The 26,652-nt window shown below is 35.5% G+C and overlaps 2 protein-coding genes across 3 annotated transcripts in view; one reads left to right on the top strand and one right to left on the bottom strand.

The window, feature by feature from the left end:
- Positions 1-26,652, bottom strand: part of LOC148944049 (kelch-like protein 12) — a 132,977-nt gene that overhangs the window by 41,480 nt on the left and 64,845 nt on the right. For both annotated transcript variants that reach the window (XM_089099745.1, XM_089099746.1), the window contains exon 10: positions 26,046-26,198. In XM_089099745.1, coding sequence (XP_088955871.1) covers positions 26,046-26,198 — 153 coding nt within the window. The remainder of the gene's footprint in view (positions 1-26,045; positions 26,199-26,652) is intronic.
- Positions 1,222-20,973, top strand: LOC148944050 (uncharacterized). Its single transcript, XM_089099800.1, has 4 exons — positions 1,222-1,481; positions 3,352-3,511; positions 14,030-14,268; positions 18,408-20,973. The coding sequence occupies exons 1-4, from the start codon at positions 1,344-1,346 to the stop codon at positions 18,831-18,833; spliced, it is 963 nt and encodes a 320-aa protein (XP_088955926.1). The 5' UTR covers positions 1,222-1,343; the 3' UTR covers positions 18,834-20,973.

The following is a 26,652-nucleotide window of genomic DNA, read 5'->3' as shown; positions in this document are numbered from 1 at the left end:
AATGAGCCATTAAGCATCTCTCTATGATGTTCTGGTAGCCCGCTAGGCCTGCTGAAAAAAAAAACAAAAAAAAACGGGAGACAGATCAGTGCTACCAATACAAAAAAATGGTTTTTCTTGTTGTTCAAGGCGGAAGCCTGTAATTTCTCTGTATAAGGTTTTCGACCATGCTTATTTCCAGTGGTACCCTTTTCATTTTGATATGACACCATTTTTGAGGGGTTTCAGGATTTTTTCGGAATCACCATATTTTTTTTCGCAATAAACTTTTACTTTTAAGACGAACCGAAACAATAGTTACCACTCCAAAGTCAGTGTCAAATGGCAATTTTTTTTTCACTAGACATTTTTTTTTCAAAACACGTTTTTTAACTTTTGGTTACTATGGGCTGTGGTCCACTCTTTACTAGGTTGCAGCTACCACCGCAACCATGATAGGACAAGCACAATTTTTATCTCAAAAGCTCGAAACTTCAACTATTTCTGTTTTTTAGAAAGCAACTTTGAGCGTTTGGTAAAAATGAAACCCCCAAACAATCTTGAAATTGAAATGAAGTAAAAGAACCTGGATTAGGCCAATCGGTCAAGCATATTTCATTTAATGGGGTGAGTAATTAATACATTCTTGACGAAAGACCTCACGTAACACCTTTTGAATTACTGCAGCCGTTTTCTCTTCAGTTTTCCAACATATCTAGCGTGATTGTTCTACAGCAAATATAGTTATGTTTACGGTATGATTTTTGCACATAGAGGGAATTGACCCTTTCATAACCGGAAATCAACATCAATAACTAACCGCTTGGCTACAGTGATAAGTAGACCAATTGCAATTCAAGCCATTCACCCTTTTTCAAATGAGGGGTGGCCCGCTCTCCGTTGCCTGGTGAACATTTTGGAGCACTGCCCGTCTTTCACGAGCGCCTATTAAATGGCTCACTATCGCCAAACATGGCTCGCGTCACTTTGTTAGCACATTTTTTGAAAGGGGGCGGCTCCTTGGGCTCGGAGAAGAGGGGTTGTGCCCATTTTAGCAAACGTGTACGTAAATCAAGTTGTTGATCCTTACCTACCACCTTTGCTCTTCAACTTTAGCTATGCCTTGAGGTTAAACACATCTGATCCTGCCTATGATGTACCCAAAGCAATTTAGTGCCTAACACCTAATTTTTGAGGCATTATAGGCCGGGTCAAAGTAACTAAAACCCTGACATAGTGAGATGAAAACCTGCTTAATGAAGAATTCCATTAAGCAGGCCAATTAATGTATAGTATTGGACTGAGTCGTATGATTAACTGAACAGTTCATACCGAGGGCTCAAGAGAATAAGTTGGAATAGAGAATGATTGGTAGAGAAGTTGCCCTTAATTTTATAAAGAAAGAATTACATATCAAAGATGTCGAAGAAGGATTGAAGTTTAGAAAGATACAGCTGCTTAATCAAATTATGAGGGCCGTTCAATCGGAAATACCCTATAACGTAAGTACGAATTTTCCTTAATTTGGGGCCAAGCCTCGACCATTCAGAGGGTAAACCCTATTACCAGAGGTTACGGCCGAAGACAGTGACTGTTTTATTTAGCCATTACATTTAAAACTAATGGTCAAAATGTAATTTTGGAAATTAAAAAAAAAAGCCTTAAACCCTAGAACCTCTCCTTTGTGGGCACACAATAAGTTATTATCTTCGCGGTTTTAAATAAACCTTAATACTAAGATGCAAATTGCTCGGTACTGTTCTATTAGCTCGAACCCACGCAGCGAAGATAATAAAAGAAACTAGTCAAACAGATCATTTCAACGGAAATTTCCTATGCCTAGGATTGCAAACAGTGGTTCTCACTGCGTTTACAATATTTAAACTTTAGTTTTGGGGGTTTAGGGGGGGGGGGGAAGGTACCTATGTTAGGTTAGGTTACGTATTTAATATATGCTATAATTTACACACCCCTCCCCCTAATGTGCAAATATATAGCCGAAATTTGTTTCTAAACTATTATATTTTCATCTTTTTTTTATTTCATTAGCATTAACCAAACTTGACTTCTCGCGTGGGTTCGAGCTAATAGAACAGTACCGGTTGTTCTTATGGTTTGTAAAAAAAACCTGGCTTACATATGGCTAAAGCATTTCTTATTTTTCCATTTCTGACAAACCTTTAGAATATAGTAGCAGAGTTTGAATGAATACTGAAAGCTCAAGTTACTTGACAATTCAAGAAAAAGACTCGCACACACCAAGTGCAAGTCAATACGGAATTTGTCGAACTAAACACTTTCTCCCGTTTTCTGGAAATTTTAAAACTACAGACCCCATAGGAACTTATCATCATTGTTTTTAAGAGACAAGGGACACTTACTAAGATTAAAAATATACTAGTGATATCCCGATTAGCCATCTTGGTCATCTGTAGCTAGCGATACTTTAGTTTTTTATTTCCATTTTTTAAAGGTTATTTAGCGAAGAAATAATTCTCATTATTTCCAAGTGTTTTTACAGCCTCCATTAGAGATGTCGTGTTTAGAGAAAGTCAAATAGTAAGCTTGCCCAATTAAGCTTGGATTTGGAACCGGAAAAATTTGACACAAATTGGGCCTTGATATTACTTTCAACAGAATCAGGAAAAATATTATAATTCCACTCCCGTCCGAGAAAAGTTATACTAGGATTGGAAAACATATAGGCTAAAATGGTCCAATTTTATAAGAACCAGTGTGTTACAAACCTGATGCCAGAACCGTACCCTGGATTTCTACTGGAGGGGGAGTCAGTTAACTAAAATGTCATGCGAAATTTTCAGCCACAACGGGAAAATGCTTAGTTTCTATAATTCTTCATATTTCGATTTAAACATTAAAGTACACCTCATTAAATACATCGATTTGGCCTTGGAATATGCAATGAACAACACTCATGACGTGAGGGAGGGGGGGCGGGTTAGATAAATTCGACAAACAATAAAGAAACACAAATTTAACGAAAAAAAAGATGAAACTGTTGTTTTTGGGCGAATTCCTAAGCCCCGCCCCCGTCCCTGTGCACGGATGGTAAATGATAAAAATTCTTTCATAAAATTACGCAGAGGGAAGGCTAAGAAATTACATAATGTTGGCCAAAATTCATTTGTCAGCTTTGGCCCTCAGAGATAGTCATCAATTTAGAAGACCATTACGGAAGCCTGCTGTTATTCATGATAATTAGTCACTTTTGTTTTGTTGGAAAACTTTTTTTTTAATTCGTGAAGCATGCTTGTGTGCCCAGCGTTAAACACCCTATTTCCGTATGTAGACATATCAATTTGATTTATTTAACTTAATTTGTGTTTAACTAATAAATTTGATTTATTTTAGAATATATGGATGTTGAATAACCCCCATATGCCAACGAAAGAAGAAGTTATCGAGGGCTGCTTAAAACGAAAGGGTGGACTTTGCGTCCATTTTAATTTTTTCACAATGAATCTATTAAAAGCCATTGGATACGATGTTTACCTAGCTGCAGCAAATTATGGTACATATTTATCTTATTAATAGCCGACAAAAAAATAAAACCAAGTTTACGATCCCTTATTAATAAGAGAGAAAGACAAGGCTGGTGGAAACCGTTCAATAGGAGGTAAAGTCCATAGTAGGCACGCATATCAATTGATTTCATAGGGATGGCCATTTTTAGAAGAAAAAAAAAATACAAAACAGGTGAATCCACCAATATAATTGCCTGTGACATTAACTCCAGCCAACATCTTCAGCTCTGAAAACAATCGAGGGACGTTATAGAACGGTATCTGAAGCCAAGCGAGTATTTCTCATTAAAAAATCTATAGTTTTCATATGGGTGGGGAATCAAGCCTATTTTTTCGAGGGGGGGGGGGTAAAGTTAATTTTATGCTGGGGCGAAGGGAGCAAAATGATATTTTTGTAGTTCTCATAGAATACACTTTTTAATTACAGTCTTCGCCTAAAAGGTTGATTTGCGATCCCCTCTCTCCCCCCACAAATTATTTAATTCTTTATTTTCATTTTATTAATTAATTAATAGTTTATTAATTATTTTCCTTTATTATTCGAAATGGAAGTTGTAAACGTACGCCCTCTATTTTATTAATACAATTTCTAAAATTATAAAATGATGATAACCATCAGACTATTTGTTTGGAATTTTGGGCAGTACTTGTGCATTATAAGGGAAACACCGCTATAGGCTGTACAAGGAGACCAGACAGGAAACCCGTCAAACGGGTATTTGCAAGAGATAAATTGAATGCAAAGCGTGATTTGTTATTGCTTTTACAATATTTAAACTGTTATTTTTTGGGGTTTAGGGGAGGGGGGGAAGGTACCTAGGTTAGGTTACGTATTTAATATATGCTATGCTTTACCTCCACCCCCCCTAATGTGCAAATATATAGCCCAAATTTGTTTCTAAACTATTATATATTCAACCTATTTTGTTTTATTTCATTAGCATTAATCAAACTTGACTTCTTTCGTGTTTACCATATAATGCACATGTACCTTTTGGACTCCTAAAATTTCCGCGGTACTAGTGCATTAGATGGTCACTTTTATATACTATGTAAGGAAACCAGTCATGCAATGACAGACGAAACCCGCCAGAGACCGGTTATTTTCAAAGAGACCGCTATTAAGAAATGGAATGCAGAGTAGTTTTCATTTCGTTTACGATATTTAAGATGTTGTTTTTTGGGGTTTAGGGGGGGGGAAGGTACCTAGGTTAGGTTACTAGCCCAAATTTGTTTCTAAACTATTATATATTCATCCTATTTTATTTTATTTCGTTAGCATTAACCAAACTTGACTTTTTAGAAGTGACCATCTAATGCACCAGTACCATTTCTGCGCTCAGGGCAAGCGCTGCCTCTGTCCCTCCCCTAAAACTACCTCTGAATAATAAATAAAGGATATAGATCCTCCAGTACCAGTGATGGCACTAATGGCGTCGAATTGACTTTTCAGTTGGCGGACCTTTTTTACAGGGACAGGTAGCAATCGTATCGCCCTACCTTGCGGCAGCGGGAATCGAACCCGGGGCCTTGCATTGCCGAACAGAGTATAAATCCACTATGCTACCACAGGGTTAAAAAGGGGAATAGCGAATTATATTTTTTTTCTTCATTTGGCAAATACTGTTTAAAAAACAATTCAGGAATTAAAAACCATTCATTGAGCAAAAGGCAACAAATGTGCAATTGTTCAACGAAAAAGCTTTAAAGAATTATTTAATTTAAAGGATTCGGTAAGCAGCAACCTACAAAAAGTCCCCGAATGGCACAAATATGCTCCACTTGGCGAAACTGGCCCTACTCAATTGACCGGCAGAACCTAGTACCATATCTATCTATGATACCAATCTGCAGATATAATAGGCCTACAGCTAATTGTCCAAGTCACTACCATCAGACACGAGTTCCCGTCTACACGCGACTGACTGAAACCTGTTAAACTAGAACTTCAAATGAAAGTCGGAAATCATTCTGTCACCACGCCTTTTCTTCTTTATTTTTCACTGAGATAGATTAACTGACGATCAACACGTGAGCCAAAATTTATGCAAGGCGGGAATAGAAATGCACAAACAGGATATAGAAGCCCCTACAATAGCAAAAACGTTGCCAAGAATTCAGCAATCCCACCAAATAATGAGACAAAATCTACATACGACTAAAACCTGTCATTTATAACTCCTAATGGAGCTTGTAACCAGTCAAACATGCTTTTTATATATATATTTTTTGAATGAAAGAGGTATGAGTATAGGTCCACTAACAAAACAATACCTTCAAGATAGCTATAGATGGCGTAAACCGGCCTCTAGAATAGCGATTTTTTGGCTAGTATTCAATGACGCAAATTAAAATTATACGGATCCCTGTATAGAAGTTTTTTTCTTTATTTACAGCATTTTATTTTGCCTTTATGTTTATTTCTTGTATATTTTAGCTGTTTTGTCTCGTTTTCTTTCTTTCTTTTTCCGTTGATAAAGCTTCTAGACGTGTAGCCGAAATATTCGGACATTTTTTAGCTTATTTTTCACAGTCTTAGTTAAAAGTTTTACAAGCAACATGCATAGTTTCACTTTACTATCTTCTTTTATTGTTTCAACAAATTTGGAAGCACAAAATAAACTTGAAACTTGGCTGATTCACTAAAAATGTGCATAATAGACGCCAGGGGGAGAATATAAAAATTGTTGATTTTCGGCAACATTTTTGTTGAAGACAAAGATTTTCACTTAAGCATTGGCAAAATTCGGCGTCGGAGAGCAATAATTGGTAAAATAATACATTAAGTTTGTTATTATACATTAACTTATGCATATTTATAACTACTACCCCAACTATATTAAAGAATTAAATCCATATTTTTATACAGTTTCCAATTGACTTTGGAGAAATGCAGATATGTAGGAGTCTGTATTTCCACCAAATTTGCATTTATATATGTTTGGAATTACTTTGATCTTTTTTTTCTTGCCACAAAATAGGTGGAGACTTCTGACTTTTCTTGCGAATTAATTAAAAAAAACTCTCCGAAAAAATCAGTTTTTCAAAGAAAATTAATGGAAATTTTAAAATTAAGATAAGAATATAAAAATACATTTTAAAATTAAAAATAAAAACGACCAGAAATTACTATTAAAGAATAAATAAAACCCACAACGAACAGTAATTAAATAAAGAATTATATCAAAAGCAAACAACAAGTAATGATATAAATGAATTAATAGATCTTAAAGCGATTAATGCTTAGATTGAATATGAAAATAAAGCTTAAGACGAAAAAAATATTTTCCTATTGAAGTACAAATGAAACTTAAAATGAACAGAAATTAAATAAACAATCAATGCAAACAAACATACAATAGATATTAATGTAAATTAATAAATAAATCTTAAAACGAGTGAAACTTAAATTGAATATGCAAATTAAGCTTGAAACAATCAAAAATCACCACAAACAAGAGTTTGGGTATGACCTCCTTCTCTCACTGTAAAAGTCTAAAACCTACTGCGTCATTGGCGCTTTACTGAAAACCAATTTTGTGACAATTTTTTTCTTTTGTACTTATCTCTGAAAATAAACACTAAAATTATAGTAACATTTTGAACTGACGAGCTTTCAGCAATTAATATCATTATACATCAAATATTCAGTGTAATTTATTAGCTCTTTTTAAAGTTGTTAAAGACGAATATAGTTTCCCTACAAACAAATGATTGGATACTGCCTCCTTTCCTAACTGTACATAAAAACCAAAAGCCTAATGCGTCATTGGCGCTTAACTGAAAACGGATTATATTACAAATACTTTCTTTTCCAGTTCTTACAGCATTGAAAATAAAAATACAATTACAGGGAAATAAATTCTTGAGCTGATGGATCTTTCAATAATTATTATCATTATACATCAAATATTCAATTTGATGTTTTTAATACTTTCCAAGACTGTTCAAGACGCATATAGTTTTTAGTAAAGCGCCAATGACGCAGTAGGTTTTAGACTTTTACAGTGAGAGGAGATCATAACCAAACTCATGTTTGTGGTGATTTTTGATTGTTTCAAGCTTAATTTGCATATTCAATTTAACTTTCACTCGTTTTAAGATTTATTTATTAATTTACATTAATATCTATTGTATGTTTGTTTGCATTGATTGTTTATTTAATTTCTGTTCATTTTAAGTTTCATGTGTACTTCAATAGGAAAATATTTTTTTCGTCTTAAGCTTGATTTTCATATTCAATCTAAGCATTACTCGCTTTAAGATCTATTTATTCATTTATATAATTACTTGTTGTATGTTTTTGCTATGATTGTTTATTTAATTTCTGTTCGTTTTGGGTTTCATTTATTCTTTAATAGTAATTTCTGGTCGTTTTGAGTTTGAATTTTAAAAGGTATTTGTATATGCTGAGCTTAAGTTTAAAATAGCCTTTACTTCTCTTTGAAAAACTTATTTTTTCGGAGAGTTTTTTCATAGTGATTTTTGTTCGTTTTTGATTGCAAAAAATTCCAAATTCTTAAGAATTCCGTATTTCAAAGTCAAACTAAAAAAAAAACAAATATTTGTCAAAGTATCAAAATTAATGTCAATGTAACACTATCAAAGTGAAAAAATGGGTTTGTGTCAGACCTCGGAGTTTTTATTATCTGATGTTTGAACTATTTTTAACAAAATTGCTATCTAAAAATTTTTATCGGATGGGTTTGAGGAAAAAGGGCGTGGGGGGGACTAGATTCAGCTTCAGTCTCTTTTGACTCTTTAAAAGTGAACTAGAACTTTCTATATTCAATCAAATGAGCCCTCTCTGAAGTTTATAAGAGTATCCCTTCTATAAAAACCATATAAATCCCCAGAGTATAACTTACAATGCCTGTCCCTCGGCCCTGGGAGGTTGTATCGACTATGGAGTTTCAATATCTGATGCTTGAACTATTTTTAACAAAATGGTCACCTGAAATATTTATCGGATGGGTTTATCCATCCGATACGCCGGAAGGCGTAGAGGGCGGGAGGGGCTAGTTGCCCTCCGTTCTTTTTCACTCTGAGAAAATGAACTACAACTTTTAATTTCCATTCAAATGAACCCTCTTTGAAGTTTATACGAGTATACCTTCCATAAGAACCATATATGCCCCCAGAGCAATACCTACAACGCCTGCCCTGGCCCTGGGAGGGGTTGTTTCGACACAGGAGTTTTTCTTATCTGAACTTTGAACTATATTTAACGAAAAGACCAAACGTAAAGGAGTTTTTTTTATATGATCTTTGAACTATTTCTAACAAAATGGCTACCTCAAATTTTTTATCAGATAGCCTATATTTGGGGGAAAAGGGCTTGGGGGGCCAGTTGCCCTCTGATCACTTTTGACTCTTAAAAAGGGCTGGATTTCAATATCAAATCAACTGAGCCCTCTCTAAAGTTTATTCGAGCATCCCTTTCATAGGAACAATATATGCCCCAGGGCATACTTACAACGCCTGCCCCCCGGCCCTGGGGGGTTGTGACGACACCTGAGTTTTTGTTATCTGACTTTTGAGAAATTTAATACCTATCTCAAAATCTCAAAACTTAATGCCCTTCTCAAAATTTTTATTGGATGCATTTGGGGAAAAGGGGCGTGGGGGGCTAGTTGCCCTCCAATATCTTTTGACTCGAAAAAACTTAACTAGAAATTCCAATTTCCAATCAAATGAGCCATCTCTGAGTTTTTTACGAGCATCCCTTCAATAAGAACCATATATTCCCCAAGGGCATAACTTAGAACACCTCCCCTCAGGCCCTGGGGTGCTGGGTTGACCCCTGAGTTTTCGTTATATGGTCTTTGAACTATTTAAAAACAAAAATATCTCAAAGTTATTATCGGATAGGTTTGAGGAAAAAAGGGCGTGGAGGGGGGGGGGAGATAGGTGCCCTTCAATCTCTTTTGACTCTTAAAAAGCGAACTACAACTTTCAATTTCCAATCAAATGATACCTCTTTAAAGTTAATACAAGCATCCCTTCCATAAGACCCATATATGCCACCAGGGCATAACTTTCAACGCCTGCCCCCAGGCCCTGGTGGGTTGTGTCAACACCGGAATTTTTGTTATGTAATCTTTGAACTATTTTTAACAAAATAGCTATCTTAAAACTTTTATTGGATGCATTTGGGAAAATAGGGTTTAGGGGGGGGGGGGAGCTGGTTACCCTCCAATATCTTTTGACGCTTAAAAAGTGAACTAGAACTTTCAATTTCCAGTCAAATGAGCCCTCTCTGAAGTTTATACGACAATGTTGTCTATACAAAACCTTATATGCCCCCCGGGCATAACTTACAAGCCTTGCCCTGAGGGCTGTGGGGGATTTGTTATCCTTAAAAACCTAATTTCCAGAACCAAAAACTACGTTTAATGAAATGGCTATCTCAAAATTTGTAGTGTGCGTTTGAAAGGAAACGACTGGCGTGAAAGGGGGGTCATTCGGTCTACAATCACTTTAGACTATTTAAAAGGGCACTAAACATTGGGGCATTCACTCAAATGAGCCTTTTTTGAAGGTTTTAATACAACGTTCTCTATAAAAACATTATATGCCCCCAGGTTGTAACTTAAAAATAATTTCTTAAACCACATTGGCCTGACATCACATAAAGAAAGAAAAACGAGCAAAAATGGGGTTTGTATAGGCCAAATGAAGATACTGAAAAAACAAAACGAATATTTCGAGAGGACAAACGCCTCTCTTCTTCAGCGCGAAACGAAACGATGTCAAGGAGGCACACTTGTGCCTCTATAAAGAGGCGACCCACCACAATGTTAAGCGATTTCAGGTCCTAGAGGTCGCAGAGAGACGGCGGTAATTGCATTTTGTAGCCCAAGCTCAAACTAAGAAACTTGCAAAATTTCATCCTCCTCCGACTTTATCTTCATGGGGTAAACTGGGCCGGAAGTTTGGACCCTCACACCACAGCCCCCCTTTAACGTTGTCCGATTGGGCTGAAATTTAGAGGTTAAGCTGTCCTAGGGCCCGGGAGCTTATCCTCGAAATTTCAGCTCAATCCGATCACTCCTTCCCTGTTTTCAAAAAACCAAATATAGCCACTTAAAATTCATCTCTTTTTTTTTTGTTAGCCACGCCTACAGGCCACAGTTGGCAACGGATCCGGTTGAATGAGGACTCATTCGAAGCAGAATTCGACCTGTTAGGGCCTTTTGATATTTTCAGACCGAAAAAATTATCCCCCGAATTTACATTTACGAAAAACCTCGTTTTCCTATATTAGCCCATGTTAATTTTTCCCTCCACAACCCCCCTTTAACGTTGTCTGATCGGGCTGAAATTTAGAGGATAAGCTTTCCTGGGGCCTGGGAGCTTATCGTCGAAATTTCAGCTCAATCTGATCACTCCTTCCCTGTTTTCCAAAAACCACATATCAAGATTTTTGGGAATTTGCTTGCGTCGAAAATACCTTCTATTTGCTAAACAACAATTACTATTGTGTTTGTATAGTCCAGCGGCTGAGACTTTAGACTTTCAGGCGGAAAACTCGGGTTCGATTCACCATCAGAGCAACTTTTTTATATACTTTGAAAAGAAACTCAGTTTCTTTTTTAAATTATTTGAAAAAAATTACGTTTTCTAAAGAGTTAAAGAGGCTGAGTTACAAGGTCGACCCTTAAAACGTACAGGGATTAGGAGGCACAGTTGGGGGGCTGTTAAAGAGGCTGAGTCACAAGTTCGAACCTTAAAACGTACAGGGATTAGGAGGCACCCTGTACGACGTGATTTGAGTATTCAGAAATTAAAAGCCTTAACACAAGAATGTTCAAGAGCGGGGGTTTGGGGGCGGAAGCCCCCCAACTTTAACTCCTGACACGATCAGCTAACAGTTAGTCAAGCAATAATAAGTAATAAACTGTACAAAAACGTGCAGAAATTATTTGAAAAAAAACTACGTTTTCTAAAGAGTTAAAGAGGCTGAGTTACAAGGTCAAACCTTAGAACGTACAGGGATTAGGAGGCATAGTTGGGGGGCTACCACCCCCAAACCCCCGCTTTCGCAGCCTTTAAATATAAAAAAATTTCTTTAAACTGAAAGTAAGGAGCGACATTAAAACTTAAAAAGAACAGAAATTATTCCGTATATGAAAGAGGCTGTGCCCTCCTCAACGCCTCGCTCTTTACGCTAAAGTTTGACTTTCTCACAACTCTTTTTTTAAACAATAAAAAATTTAGCGTAAAGAGCGAGGCGTTGAGGATGGCACAGCCTCTTTCATATACGGAATAATTTCTGTTCTTTTTAAGTTTTAATGTCGCTCCTTACTTTCAGTTTAAAGAAATTTTTTTTTATATTTAAAGGCTGCGAAAGCGGGGGTTTGGGGGTGGTAGCCCCCCAACTGTGCCTCCTAATCCCTGTACGTTTTAAGGTTCGACCTTGTAACTCAGCCTCTTTAACTCTTTAGAAAACGTAGTTTTTTTCAAATAATATCAATAAAAGCCAAAAATTAAAAGAATTAAAACCAACTACCTAACAACCATAAAAGCGAGTTATTCGCCAATATCCGCGATTTGCACAAAATCCAAAAACACATGAACTGCCATCGACGGATACTAGCGAGCAACTGATAAATGAAAGGAATCAATTCATTCACTCGAAAAAATAAAACGAACCTGCAATAAAATAAGTTGGAAAGCTATGTCATTTGATTTCGGATTTTAATTAAGGCATTTCTTGCAGACACCCTTTGAGACCTAAGGGGTTGTTGATGTGTGTGATTAGATGACTGGGAAAGTGGTTCAAGGTTTATTTCAGGGATTAGTATAGTATCGGCGTCTATTTGAGAAAACCGAAATATGACTCGTTTATTCTTAAATCACCGGAATCTCTGTTTAAAGCTAGACCTAAATGTTGGTATTTATAAATTTCAACAGCTTCTCTGTAGTGCTGGAAAATACCTTTATCATGCGAAATAAGACTAGCTTGACTAAACAAAATAGTATGGTCTGGTTTTTCAAAAATGTGCTCTGCAAGGGCAGTTTCGCGCTGAAGAAGAGAGGCGTTTGTCCTCTCGAAATATTCGCTTTGTTTTTTCAGTATCGTCATTTGGCCTTTAAAAACCCCATTTTTGCTCGTTTTTCTTTCTTTATCGAACTTAAAACCCTTGCCCTGAGGGTTGTGGGGGAGTGCCCTCCTCAAAAAGATATTTTATATTTGGAAATCAACTACGGTGAACAAAATAGCTATCTCAAAATTTAGATTGGATGTGTTTAGGGAAACGATGGGCGTGGGGGGGGGGGCTAGTTGCCCTCCAATACCTTTTAACTATTAAAAAGGGCACTAGCCTTTTGAATTTCCATTCAAATGAGCCTTTTTTGAAGTTTCTACAACAACGCCTTCTATAAAAACCTTATATGCCCCCAGGGAATAACTTAAACCCCTTGCACTGAGGGTTGTGGGTGAGTGTCCTCCTCAAAAACACATTTTTTGACTGGAAATCAACTACTCTTAACAATATGACTATCTAAAAATTTGGATTGCATGTATTTGGGGTAATGAAGGGCGTGGGGGGGGGGCTAGTTGCTCTCCTATCACTTTCGAATATTAAAAAGGGCACTATCTCTTTCAATTTTCCATCAAATGAGTACGTATCTATCTTGCTGATACACCTTCTTATATAAAAACCATATATGTCCTCAGTGACTAACATAAACCCCTCGCCCGGTGGGCTTTGTGGTAGTGTCATCCTTAAAGACATATTCTCGATCTTAAAAACAACTCTACGGTCCGAAATGGCCATCTCACATTTTTGATTGGATGTGTGGGGGGGAATGATGGTTGTGGGGCGTGGGGCTAGTTACCCTACAATCACTTTCGACTATTAAAAAGGGCACTAGCCCTTTGAATTTCCAATCCAATGAGCCTGTTTTGAAGTTTCTACGACAATGCCTTCTATAAAAACCTTAAATGCCCCCAGGGCATAACTTAAAACTCTTGCCCTGAGGGTTGGGGGGAGTGTCCTCCTCAAAAATATATTTTCTATATGGAAATCAACTACGCTGAACAAAATGGCTATCTCAAAATTTTGATTGGATGTGTTTGGGGGAATGATGGGCGTGGGGGGGGGGGGTAGTTGCTCTCCAATCACTTTGACTATTAAAAAGGGCACTAGAACTCTCGATTTCCAATCGAATGAGCCCCCTTTGGAGTTTCTACGACGACCCCTTCCATATGAAGTTCCTCTGGGAAAAAATAATAATAATAAAACATTGGAACCGTATGGCCTCTGATAAATATGTATTATCTGGAACCTGTGTTCCCGTACTGACCTCATGTGGGTTTCTCTTCAATGAGAATAAGTGCTAGTAGTAATACCTGCAATTTCAATGAGGAAACAATAAACCACTGGGTGACACATAGCCTACTGATTAGTTAGTATTTTAGGTAATTCACACAAACTTTTATCATAAAAAGCTATTTCGACGTTAAGACAATCATTAATGTGTTCAATTTATTAATCTAGGGACGTCGCCCTATCCAGAAGCTCACATGATCTGTATAGTCCGAGGTATTGGAGAGAGCCACCATAAATACCTCGTGGACGTTGGTAGCGGTTATCCTATGTTTGAAACAGTGCCAATCCATGATTTGCCAAAGACATTCCACCAGACTGCACTTAAAATTAAATATACTCAATCTGAAACTCCAGGAAGATTTACTAGGTGGCACAGAAAACGAGACAGCGTTGTGGTTAAAGACGAGGTAAATATATTCATTATCATATCTGCACATGGAATGCAGCTTCAGAGAGATTATCCCAATAGAATTGTTCTGAAGCTCTTAGTTCAAAAAGCGACATCAAAATAAAACTTTTTGGGTCTATGACTATGTTTTAAAAAATCATGATACCACCCTCCCCCACTTATAATAATTAGCGCAACGATCATAGCCAGGAAAGAGAATCACGAAAATTTTTTCCAGTAATATGTTCCCTAGAAAGATGACATGGATCGTAATGGAGCTATCCTTTTCACCAGGCTCTTTTAGTCTGTGGTTTATAGCCTGGCTTCGTTTTTTTTTCTGTCAGCAGGCTTTGATTACTAGTCTCTTATCGTCTTTAGCGAAACAAGAGATTACTAGTTTCATTCAAGGTCAGGTAATTTTTCGTCTTATCGTGTATATATGTCAACAATAGGCATGTACAGCTTTTTCCTTAATTTTTCGCTCATCTTTTAACATGTATTAAATAAAAAAAACAAGTTTTTTTAACTGAAAGTAAGGAACGACGTTAAAACTTAAAACGAACAGAAATTATTCCGTATATGAAGGGGGCTGTCCCCTCCTCAACGCCTCGCTCTTTACGCTAAAGTTTTTTTATTGTTTAAAAAATAGAGTTGGGAGAAAGTCAAACTTTAGCGTAAAGAACGAGGCGTTGAGGAGGGGACAGCCCCCTTCATATACGGAATTATTTCTGTTCGTTTTAAGTTTTAACGTCGTTCCTTACTTTCAGTTAAAAAAACTTGTTTTTTTTATTTAATTTTTGAACGTTTTTGAATTAATGCAGGTTTTGATTTTGGCTCACCGTACATGAATAATTAAAACAAAATTTGCATATTATATTTGGTTAAATGGCTTTCTCGAAACTTGTTTAATTTTATTTACGAACGTTTTTATTAGTAATAAATATACGTAACTTAGAATTAACTTACGTAACGAACTTCTATATTCATAAATTTTTAACACGTATATTAGGGGGTTCGCCCCCTAGTCAATACCCTGCTCTTTAAACTATAGTTCGAATTTTTTTTCCAGTTCTTTAAAAATGACCTCTTAATCACAATCAGTTGATCAGTTGAAAAACTTGTTTTTTTTTTATTTAATTCCTGATCTTTTTCTTTAATAATGCTGGGAAATCCGGCGCCCCCTTCGTAGCACTGTCCCGTCCCCCATGTAAACGTCCGTCCTGGAAAGATCCTTCCATATAGCCCCCGACCCTCTCCTTCCCCCACCTACCAGAAAAAATCTCCTCTGAAAAAGTCTGTATACTTCCCAATAACCAATACTATATGTTAACATTGAGTAAAGTTCATAACTTTCAGCCCTCCCCCTGGGGACTTTGGGGGATCAAGTCATCCTAAAAGACATATTTATCATATTTTCGACCATGCTGAACAAAACGGCTATCTAAAAATGTTGATCGGGTGACTTTGGGAAAAAATAAGCGTGGGAGAGGGCCTAGTTGCCCTCCATTTTTTTTTGGTCACTTAAAAAGGGACCTAGAACTTTTAATTTCCGTTCCAATGAGTCCTCCCAAGATATTCTAGGACCACTGGGTCGATACGATCACCCCTGGGGGAAAAAAAAAAAAAAAAAAAACAAACAAACAAACAAATAAACACGCATCCGTGATCTTTCTTCTGGCAAAAAATGCAAAAATCCACATTTTTGTAGATAGGAGTTTCAAACCTCTACATTAGAGGTATCTGGTACGCTTAATATGATGGTGAGATTTTCATTAAGGTTCTACAATTTTTAGAGGGTCTTTCCCCCTTTTTTTGAAAATCAGCCAAATTTTCTCAGGCGCATAACTTTTGATAAGTGGCACTAAACTTTATGAAAATTATATATTTGAAATCAGCATTGAAATCTGATTCTTTTGATACATCTATTGGTATCAAAAACCCGTTTTCTAGAGTTTCGGTTACCATTGAGCCGGGTCGCTCCTTACTTACAGTTCGTTACCACGAACTGTTTGACAAGAGCCACATTATAGTTATATTCATAAATAAAACCAAAAACATAAACCACTACATTACTGAAAATGTATCCCCTGCATATTTTAGTTGGGAACAAGCTAGCATTGATCAAGGCCGTATCCAGGGAGGTGATTCTGGGTTTGAGTCCCTCCCCCTTGAAATTTTGTTCGACTCGTGAAAAAAGTAACAACAATTTATATAAACAATTTGTTATGTCTTTTGTAAAGTGTTTTTGTACCCCCCCCCCGATCAAAAATCCTGGATACACCCTTGAAGTTGACACATGCTTTTCAAACCATTTTCTTGTCATTTCAATTTTCCACTTCTATAACACAATTGTGACATTAAAATCAACGAAAACCACACATTAAACATATAAATGTTTTTTTTTTTTAAACCAAATCATTCATCGAAGGCTGTGATATGAGATTACACGGTAAATTAAAATTATAGTCGTTATTTTTGAAACATATCCAATCTGAGGATCAAACAGAATCACCAGTCAGGAGAATCCTTGTATAATCAGAAGAAACCCACGGAATAGAAATACTGAACAGCAGTTCTACTGACTTGTTTTTGTGTTTGATAGACATACTAGATCTGTTTTAGAAACAAATAACAATAAGATGCTGGGAGTGTTTTATATTTTTTCTTGGTCATATATTTTGTTGTAAGTCTTACTTTATATTTATTGGTGCTTTACTGATGATATTTCTCTGAGCAGTATAATTCTAAAATTGAAAAATCAAAAAATTAATTAGAATTCCAGGAGTTAATACCATTATATTTTGAACAATCAATCTACTTTTATCTGATCTTCCCAGTAGCCTTGAATATTATCATGATTGTCTTTGTTTTCTTTTAAGCCCTACCGTATTTGCAGTAGCTTTGCCTCTCACTCAGACTATGTGTCTTGGCTTTGTCTCCAATTGGCCAATGGCTTGATGGCAACTTTATTTTAAGTAAAATATCAACGTTGATTTTTGAATTAAAATAAAGTTGTCATCAAGCCATTGGCCAATTGGAGACAAAGCCAAGATAGATAGTCTGAGTGAGAGGCAAATCTGTCATTTTCACTTGTCGATAGATAGTCTATCATACCTTGATTAGGCTTGTGATATTATTTTGTTCTTTTATTTGATGTTTTGCAAACAAAATCCGAATTGTTCAAAATAAATATAGTTTTCAATAAAATCATGACACTCAAGCCGTTTAGTGGGGTCAAGTAGCAACACACTACATGTAGTACAAATCGTTTTCGTAGGGCGCACATCACGCCCTGAACTTTCGAAGATTTAGGAGGGCAGTAGCCCTACTTTTATTTGTGTGAATTTCTAATTGTTTCAAATATGACTTAATTGTCTCTCAATTGTCTGTTTGTCTTAATTGTCTTATTTGTCTCTCCCCAAAAAATGTTTGGTCACCTTAGCCCATTTTGCTAAGGGGATGACCCTTGAAAGTTTTAAGCCTGTAAGAAAAAGATTTATTCGGACCATTTTCGAAACCCATATTTTGGGGGCCCGCTCCTCAACTAAGAAGAAGTTTTGTCAGTTTTCTGGTCCCGTTTTCAAGGGATTTTTTTTTATTTTCTTGTGTACCGGGTTCCCCATAAACTACGGACTTATACAAGTTAAGGCGATCAGAACATAAAATTGGTCATGTTTCGAGTCCATGTTTTCAGTCCAAACTCATTTTGTTTATACATTAGGGTTTCATTGGACCAACGAGTTACAATTTTGAGCTTCAACCCTTTCATAAAACATAGTTTATTGACCTTTTTTAGGCCTTTTCTCGTGCCGTATTCAAGGAATCTAATAGTTTTTATTTTTATTTTCCGGATTCATTGGTTTTAATAACTTCATGTGTTTTAAGGGCTTTTAAGAATTTGTGCACCTCCCCAAGAAAATCCTATATGGATCCCTGATTAGAAACAGCAGACGTGTCTGCATACCCAGTGTATGACTATACCAGGAGTTATTATATGACCAAAGCGGGAAGTTAGGGTCTAGAGTTAGAGGGAAACAAGGGGAGTTAAAAATGGGAGAAAAAGTTAGAGTTATAGGGATTTATGAGGAAATACAGTCAAATTTTGACAGCTCGCTCTCTTTATAGAAAGATTTTTTTTTAATTTGCGTATTCTTTTAGTTTCAGAACATTACCGAAGGGGAATGGTGTCAGATTTTCGACTTTTCAGATAAGGAGGTTGATTACAGTCACTTTGAAATATACACAAAGCCAGTATTTGCTGAATATCATCCACAAAACCGACTTCTACAAAACTGCTATATAACAAGATACCCCGGACACAAAAACGCTGCAATTTGTATCATTGGGAGAAAATTATTAATCACAGACAAACATGGATTTTTATCAATTAGGATTTTAAAATTAGAAGAAATGATACCGGTAGCAAAAAAATATTTCCCTGAAATAGCCTTAAATGATGTTAAAGCAGCAGTGGAAAAAGTTGAGGACTATTTAATGAAGGATAAGACAAATACAGTTCGTGGACTTATTCGTTTAGGCGCAGAATACGTGTTTCAGTCATTAAAAGCCACCTTCAAAAGATAGTACGTTAGGTAGGAATAGTATTTAATTGAGAATCTTACCAATTTACATTATTTTTTTTTTTATTTAAAGGCTCACTGATGGTATTTTGGGTCTCTATATAGTGGGAAACTACAAATTACGAAAGTTCGTTTTTCTCACACATAATTGGGAACTATATTCAAGTATCTCTTAGAAATTTCGACCGGAACACTCCCTACGGAGTAACTAAAGGCTTATTTCTGTGTTCTATATACTATGTGTGTATTTACCTGCAATTGCATTACCGGTGCGAATTATTAAGGAGTAAAAGCACGTTCACAGCTTAGAATATTAGTTTGTTCGACTATGCTGAACAAAATGGCTATCTCAAAATTTTGATCGGACGATTTTGGGAAAAAAAGGGGCGCGGGAAGGGGCCTAGTTGCCCTTAAATCTTTTTGGTCACTTGAAAAGGGCACTAGAACTTTTAATTTCCCTTCGAATGAGCCCTCTCCTGATATTCTAGGACTACTGGGTCGACCTGCAATAGCATTATCGGTGCGAATTATTAAGGAGTAAAAGGACGTTCACAGCTTAGAATATAAGTTTGGTGTATTAGAATATTGTTTTTAATATTATACTTTATCACCCGAAACTATTGCTAGTTCGAAAGCATGTGCATTTCGCTGCTTTTTTTATTATCATATGTCAGTGCGCGTGGTAGCTTTTAATTGGCCTGCCCACAGAGCTAAAATCTACACTGAACAGGTCAATAACTTTATTATTTTGAATTTCCAAAATATTAAGGGATATGTACCTATATGTATCATCGGATAGCATATTACAGTGATAAGACCCAAAAAGCCTCCATTGCGCCTTTGAAACACGTCCTATTACTGTGGACCTTATTTAAATATAGCATATGCCTCATTAGTAGTCTATGAAATGTAACTGCCATTATGCAATACCAATATTATTTTATGTTTTATATTTGTGTTTATGTTACTTTTCACGCTTATAGTCCTATTTTATTTCAGCTTTTTAATCTTTTTCCACTTTTTTTTACTCCGATTTTGAAATCATTCTTGAATTTCAAACCTTCCTGCCATTTCAAATTTTCCTCTAATGATGTCTCCCTAATAATTAATTGATATTTCACGTGCTTTATTAGTAGCCTAGTTCACGGAAACAAAAATGCCAATTTGAAATCCAACATTACAGGATTTACCGGTTTCGTCCTTTCATCTCACCTTTTTTCATTTTTTTTTTAAATTTCAACTGTTATCCTACTTTTCTTGTTTATTCTTTATTACGATTTTGAAATGCATTTTGGAATTCCTGCCATTTTCCACTTTTCTTTGATGTCTTTTTACTGTGGACCTTATTTATATTAAATATAGAAATAACATCATTCATTATTAGTCCACGAAGTACAAATGGCATTTTGGTTTTCTGATATTACTTGATGTCCTGCAGGTACTGATCTATTTCACTTATTTCTAGCACAGTTCCATTTGTTATTCAATTTTTACTCTTTTTGTTCCGTTTTTATAGCAATTTTGAAACCTATTTGGAATATTTTCTATAAAATACGTCTTCTTACTGTGAACTTTATTTGTGTTTAAATGTATAAATACCATACTTCATTAGTAGTACATGAACTGCAAATGCCATTTTGAAATCAAGATATCACCTGATGTACTGCATCCATTGTTGTATGTCACCTTTTCATCTATTTCTAATTTCATTTTCATTCCACTTTTTGTTACATTTTACTGCTATTCTGAATTGCATCTTGAAATTTTCATTTTCCAGAATTTTATTTTTCTTTAAAATACATCTTTTTACTGTGTACGTTATTTATATTTAATATAGAAATCAATTGCTTCATTACTAGTCCACGAACTGCCATTTTGATTTCATGATTATATACTGTGGCCGTTGTTCTTTTTTTATTTCTTCAAATTCATTTCCATTTTTTACTCCACTTTTTTATTTCATTTTTTACAGTAATTGTGAACTTATTTTGAATTTATCTTTTACATCTTCTTACAGTAAAGCTTTTTTATATTTAATACATAAAACATGTGCTTCACTTATAGTCCACGAACTGCCATTTCAAAATCCAGATATCACCAGATGTACTGTGTCTATTCTTTTAATATTAAAATTTCTATTTTTATCGAGGCTTGATTATATTTAATTTGTTTTTACTTAGAATTAGCAGTTTATCCGACCTTGCAGATCTGGGGAATCAAATTTTGACTCCGGATCAGAAATTTTAGACCCATTCCGCCAAAATCAGTAGAATTTTTCTACCAAAATAAACAGGTTGATTTGATTCATGGGTTTTAAGCAAATAAAAGGGTCAAATCGTGCATTTACACTGACAATGTAAAGATTTGAAAACAGTGGAATTTTGAACAGAGAATTCTACGACATATCCAAACTTTGTCATAGAAATTTCGCCTATTTACAGGTAAAGTTTTTGAAAAAAGTTTCCGTGCCCTTCGGCAGCAAGGTTGCTAGTGTTTTGAATAAGTTGTAGCGCTTTCCAACCAAATTACTCCGCCACAGATTCATTCTTTCTGGTACAATTACAGCATTCTACGTCATGGGCACGAAAAGGGGACAGGAGGGCGCCAGTTCCCCCTGGCTGAATAACGCTATCTTATATTTTTGTTTTCAGATTTCTAATATACAGCATTGGAAGTACCGATTAAACCATGTAAATCCCTCCCCCCTAAAATTCGGCTTATGGGCGCCAATTTCCTACGGCATGTTCTACGTCAATTTTCCTTTCATAGACAGAAATACTGTAGCGAACCGAAAAGCAAGCAAATTTTCAAATGAATTCTTAACTTCGTCGAGTAATTTGCAGGGTTGCATAGTTTCGCTGCAACTTTTCAATATCTTTTTACATGCTATGCTGTCATTGATATAGCTTGAAAATGACGTCATAATAGGAAAACTAGCCAAAGACAAAATTGCTTACCGTGACGACATATATTAACAACGAACTTCTCATAAGAACTTCAAGAAAAGGCAAACAGCCTACATAAAGTCATCAAAAAATTGAAAATAAAAATAAACACCAAAAAGAAAGAGTATGACAACCAAATAATAATAATAATAATAATTTATTACAAACCCGCTATAAAAAAGAAGCATGAAAAAGCGGAGCAAAACAAAAGAAAAGAGAAAATAAAAACGAACACAAATCAACCGAACATAATAATCTACTAAATACAAACAAATCACACTTCAACTATCAAGCAAGAAAGTCGCTGGGAAATCAAATAATAGTGCCCTGTGTTTCACGAGAGCTTGTTTTTCAAAATTCGGCATGAACTCAACAGGATCAGGTATATGATACTTTTCTAGCAGACCAGTGTTACGGAGGTAAAGTGGCAGACCAAGCAGAAACTTTAAATATTTGCAAAAGCCTGAACGGATTCGCAACATATCCGAATTCGATAGCCAATGCCAAACGGGTGAGATGTAGTGAGCAAAGGGAAGAGCGACGGCACGATACAACCTAGCAAGGATATGCTTATTAAATTTAAACTTCAGGGCTGCAAGTTTAGCATACCCAGACCGAAAGCCCGACAGAACCTGGTCAACAAAAAGAGCACGCGAGCTTCTGAGGTCGCTTCCATATGTGATACCTAGGTACTTCAACTTGCGGCTTGGAAGTACTACTTGCCCTGCAACGGTAACACGGGTAGCCTCGCGACGGGCAACTTCAGACGGCGCACGCGGGGGTTCAAATACAAGAAATTCTGTTTTAGCAGGGTTAATAACCAGACCAATATTAGTATAACCTCGACTTAGGAGTTCGACGACTCGACGAAATGGAAGCAGTCAAAAGCCCCTCTTGTTATGTCCACGTCAGAACTGCAAACGGAGATGATCCACTATCAAATATACCTGGATACCCTCTTCTCTAGTGACAATTACTAAAATTTCGATATAGATCGTCAAGAAGCACTTGACAGATCTACCTGTCAACTATCAAACGCTGGTTTAAATAACCATAGGTTCAACCAATTTATACCCCAACTCTTTAAAAAGCCTACTTGTCTTAATAGTCTTCTATGAAATTGAGACATAGACTCTCCAAATCGATTAAGAGCGGAACTCTTCGTCTTCGAAAAGAGGTGACCCGCGGCGCGTCACCAGGAACAATTATATGACCTGATATATCCAACGCTAGAGCCGCATGAACAATATTTACGAAAAAGGATGATGAGCAAAAGCACGAAAAAACAACAGCTCCATCCTAATTTACACACATCAGCTATTCAAAGTTCTTATCCTGTCAATCCCCATTTTCCAAAAGAACTATGTAATGCATAACCAGACGGACGTACTTCTTCACATTCTTAATATTCAACCGGAATTGCTTTTCAAAATTTCCACCACCAATTCCTTCCCTCTTACCCCGATCCCAAGAATGACCTCGCTCAATTCCTCCGATTCTTACAATTGCAAGCAAAGTGCTTTACATCCTCATTATCCCGAGACATTAGCCAAAAATCGGGCCACTCCGTAATCTAAAACACCCAAAATACTTTATTCTTTCTCCAAGTGGCACATGGATGGCACAGAGGTTTGACTCATTACGAGATAGACGTGACCAATTAAAATGTCTCCAAAATTCAGCTACTCAATGTAGTTTTAACAGATATTTTCTCATCTAAGTCCTTGAACAAAAAAAGAACTATTCACTAAAAAGCTTAAAATTTTGTTAGGCCTACTAATCTTCTGTAAAATTATACATCCTTTAGGTAGAGCTACCCGACGGTACACAAAACTGAACTTGTGTTATTCAGCTACCCAATGCAATTTTAACAGATATTCCCTCACCTAAGTCCTTGAACAAAAAAAAACCTGTTCACTAAAAAGCCTAAAATTTTATTACTACTATTCTGTAAAATTATACATCCTTTAGCTAGAGCTATCCGACGATACACAAAACTGAACTTGTGTTATTCAGCTACCCAATGAAATTTTAACAGATATTCCCTCACCTAAGTCCTTGAACAAAAAAAACTGTTCACTAAAAAGCCTAAAATTTTATTACTACTATTCTGTAAAATTATACATCCTTTAGCTAGAGCTATCCGACGATACACAAAACTGAATCCGTGTTATTAAGCTACAAAATGTAATTTTAACAGATATTTTCTCACGTAATTCCTTGAAGGAAAAAAAAAACTGTTCACTAGAAAGCTTAAAATTTTATTACTGCTCTTCTGTAGAATTATACATCCTTTAGCTATGCTACCCGACGATACACAGAACTGAATCCGTGTTATTCAGCTACAAAATTCAATTTTAACAGGTATTTTCTCATTTAAGTACTTGAACAAAGAAAAAAACTGTTCACTGAGGAGCTTAAAATTTTATTACTACTATTCTGTAAAATTATACATCCTTTAGCTAGAGCTATCCGACGATACACAAAACTGAACTTGTGTTATTCAGCTACAAAATGTAATTTTAACAGATATTTTCTCACGCAAGTCCTTGAAGGAAAAAAACGGTTCACTAGAAAGCTTAAAATTTTATTACTACTCTTCTGTAGAATTATACATCCTTTAGCTAGAGCTACCCGACGATACACAGAACTGAATCCGTGTTATTTAGCTGCAAAATATGATTTTAACAGATTTTTTTTCAGTTGAGTCCTTGAACAAAAAAAAACAAAAAAACTGTTGACTAAAAAGCTTAAAATTTTACTACTACTCTTCTGTAAAGTTATAAACCCTTTAGCTAGAGCTACTTTAGCTAGAGATGAACCCGTGTTTTTCAGCTACAAAACGTAATTTTAAACATAAATTTTCTCACTTAAATCCTTGAAGGAAAAAAAAAACTGTTCACTAAAAAGCTTAAATTTTTATTACTACTCTTTTGTAAAATTATACATCCTTTAGCTAGAGTTACTCGACGATACACAAAACTGAATCCGTGTTATTCAGCTACAAAATGTAATTTTAACAGATATTTTCTCACTTAAGCCCTTGAACAAAAAAAAAGCTGTTCACTAAAAAGCTTACAATTTTATTATTACTCTTCTTTAAAATTATACATCCTTTAGCTATGCTACCCGACGATACACAGAACTCAATCCGTGTTATTCAGCTACAAAATTCAATTTTAACAGGTATTTACCCACTTAAATACTTGAAAAAAGAAAAAGACTGTTCACTGAAGAGCTTAAAATTTTATTACTACTCTTCTGTAAAATTATATATCCTTTAGCTAGAGCTACACGGCGATACACAAAACTGAATCCGAGTTATTCAGCTACAAAATGTAATTTTAACAGATATTTTCCCTTGAACAAAAAAACTGTTCACTAAAAAACTTAAAATTGTATTACTACTCTTCTGCAAAATTATACATCCTTTAGCTAGAGCTACCCGACGATACACAAAACCGAATCCGAGTTATTCAGCTACAAAATGTAATTTTAACAGATATTTTCTCACTTAAGTCCTTCAACAAATAAAAACTGTTCAATAAAAAGCTCACTACTCTCTGTAAAATTATACATCCTTTAGCTAGAGCTACCCGGCGATACACAGAACTGAATCCGTGTTATTCAGCTACAAAATGTAATTTTAACAGATATTTTCTCACTTAAGTCCTTGAACAAAAAAAAACTGTTCAATAAAAAGCTCAAAATTTTAATACTACTCTTCTGTAAAATTATACATACTTTAGTTAGAGCTACCCGATGATACACAAAACTGAATTCATGTTGTACAGTTATCCAATTAACTGTTACAGATTTGTTCGTATTTATATCCTCAAAAAAAGAAATGTGACTAAAAACATCAAAACTTCCCAATAAAATTACGAAAATGTGATATACCTCCCCTAACTTAGGTACAAAGACACAATTTTAAGACGATTAGGCAATCTCGAATTGATCAGGTCCCATTAGAACATCTATTCCTTCCTAATATTCCGTTTATTTTTGAATTAGTTCTTTTAAAAATATCACAAAAATAGGTTATAAAGAGCAAACCAAAATGACAAAATTATACAGAAAAGAAGGCGTATTTTTTTTAATCTAAATACTAAAATTCTTAGTCTTTTTGTCATTTAAATCCTTGAAAAAAAAAAATGTTCCCGAAAAAATAATAAAGCTTCACTTCATTTGAAATTATGAAAGTATGATATGCGCCTTTTGATTTTGCATGAAACAGTATTATCAGATTTAAATGAAAAAATTGGACTTACCAATGACATAGATTTTTCCTTTAACAACACACGCAGAAGGTCCAGCACGCTGAGCCGAAATCGGGGGAATTTCTGACCACATCTGGGTTTTGCTATCAAATCTTTGCACAAGTTCGGTGCCATTTCCATCACCATCTTCTGCAAGCGACCCACCTATACAAATATATAGCGAGTAAATTATACAGTAATGGAAGGAGATCGTGCTCGTAGAGGATGTGAAAATAGAAGCAAACGAGCCTTTTTTTACACTAATTGATTATAACTTTAACATCAATCAAGTTTAACAAACAGTCGCATTACCGACGAAAACAACTCCTAAAGTAAATTTTTGGTCAGATTTCGGAACTAACCTAGTTTGCGAGGAATAGTTGAGATAATTGCCAGTATTTTCTTGGAATTAATTAAGAAAAACTTTCCGAAAAATAAGTTCTTTAAAGAAAAGTAAAGGCCATTTTAAACTTAAACTCAGCAGATACAAATACCTGTTAAAATTCAAGCTCAAAACGACCAGAAACTACTACTAAAGAATAAATCAAACCCAAAACGAACAGAAATTAAACAATCATAGCAAAAAACATACGATAGGTAATAATATAAATGAATAAAT

This window comes from Artemia sp. Qi Xiang Cuo, chromosome 14 (genome assembly GCF_049724085.1).
Source record: "Artemia sp. Qi Xiang Cuo chromosome 14, ASM4972408v1, whole genome shotgun sequence".
In the NCBI taxonomy this organism is placed as follows: Eukaryota; Metazoa; Arthropoda; class Branchiopoda; order Anostraca; family Artemiidae; genus Artemia; species Artemia sp. Qi Xiang Cuo.
This window is presented reverse-complemented; position numbering and strand designations above follow the sequence as displayed.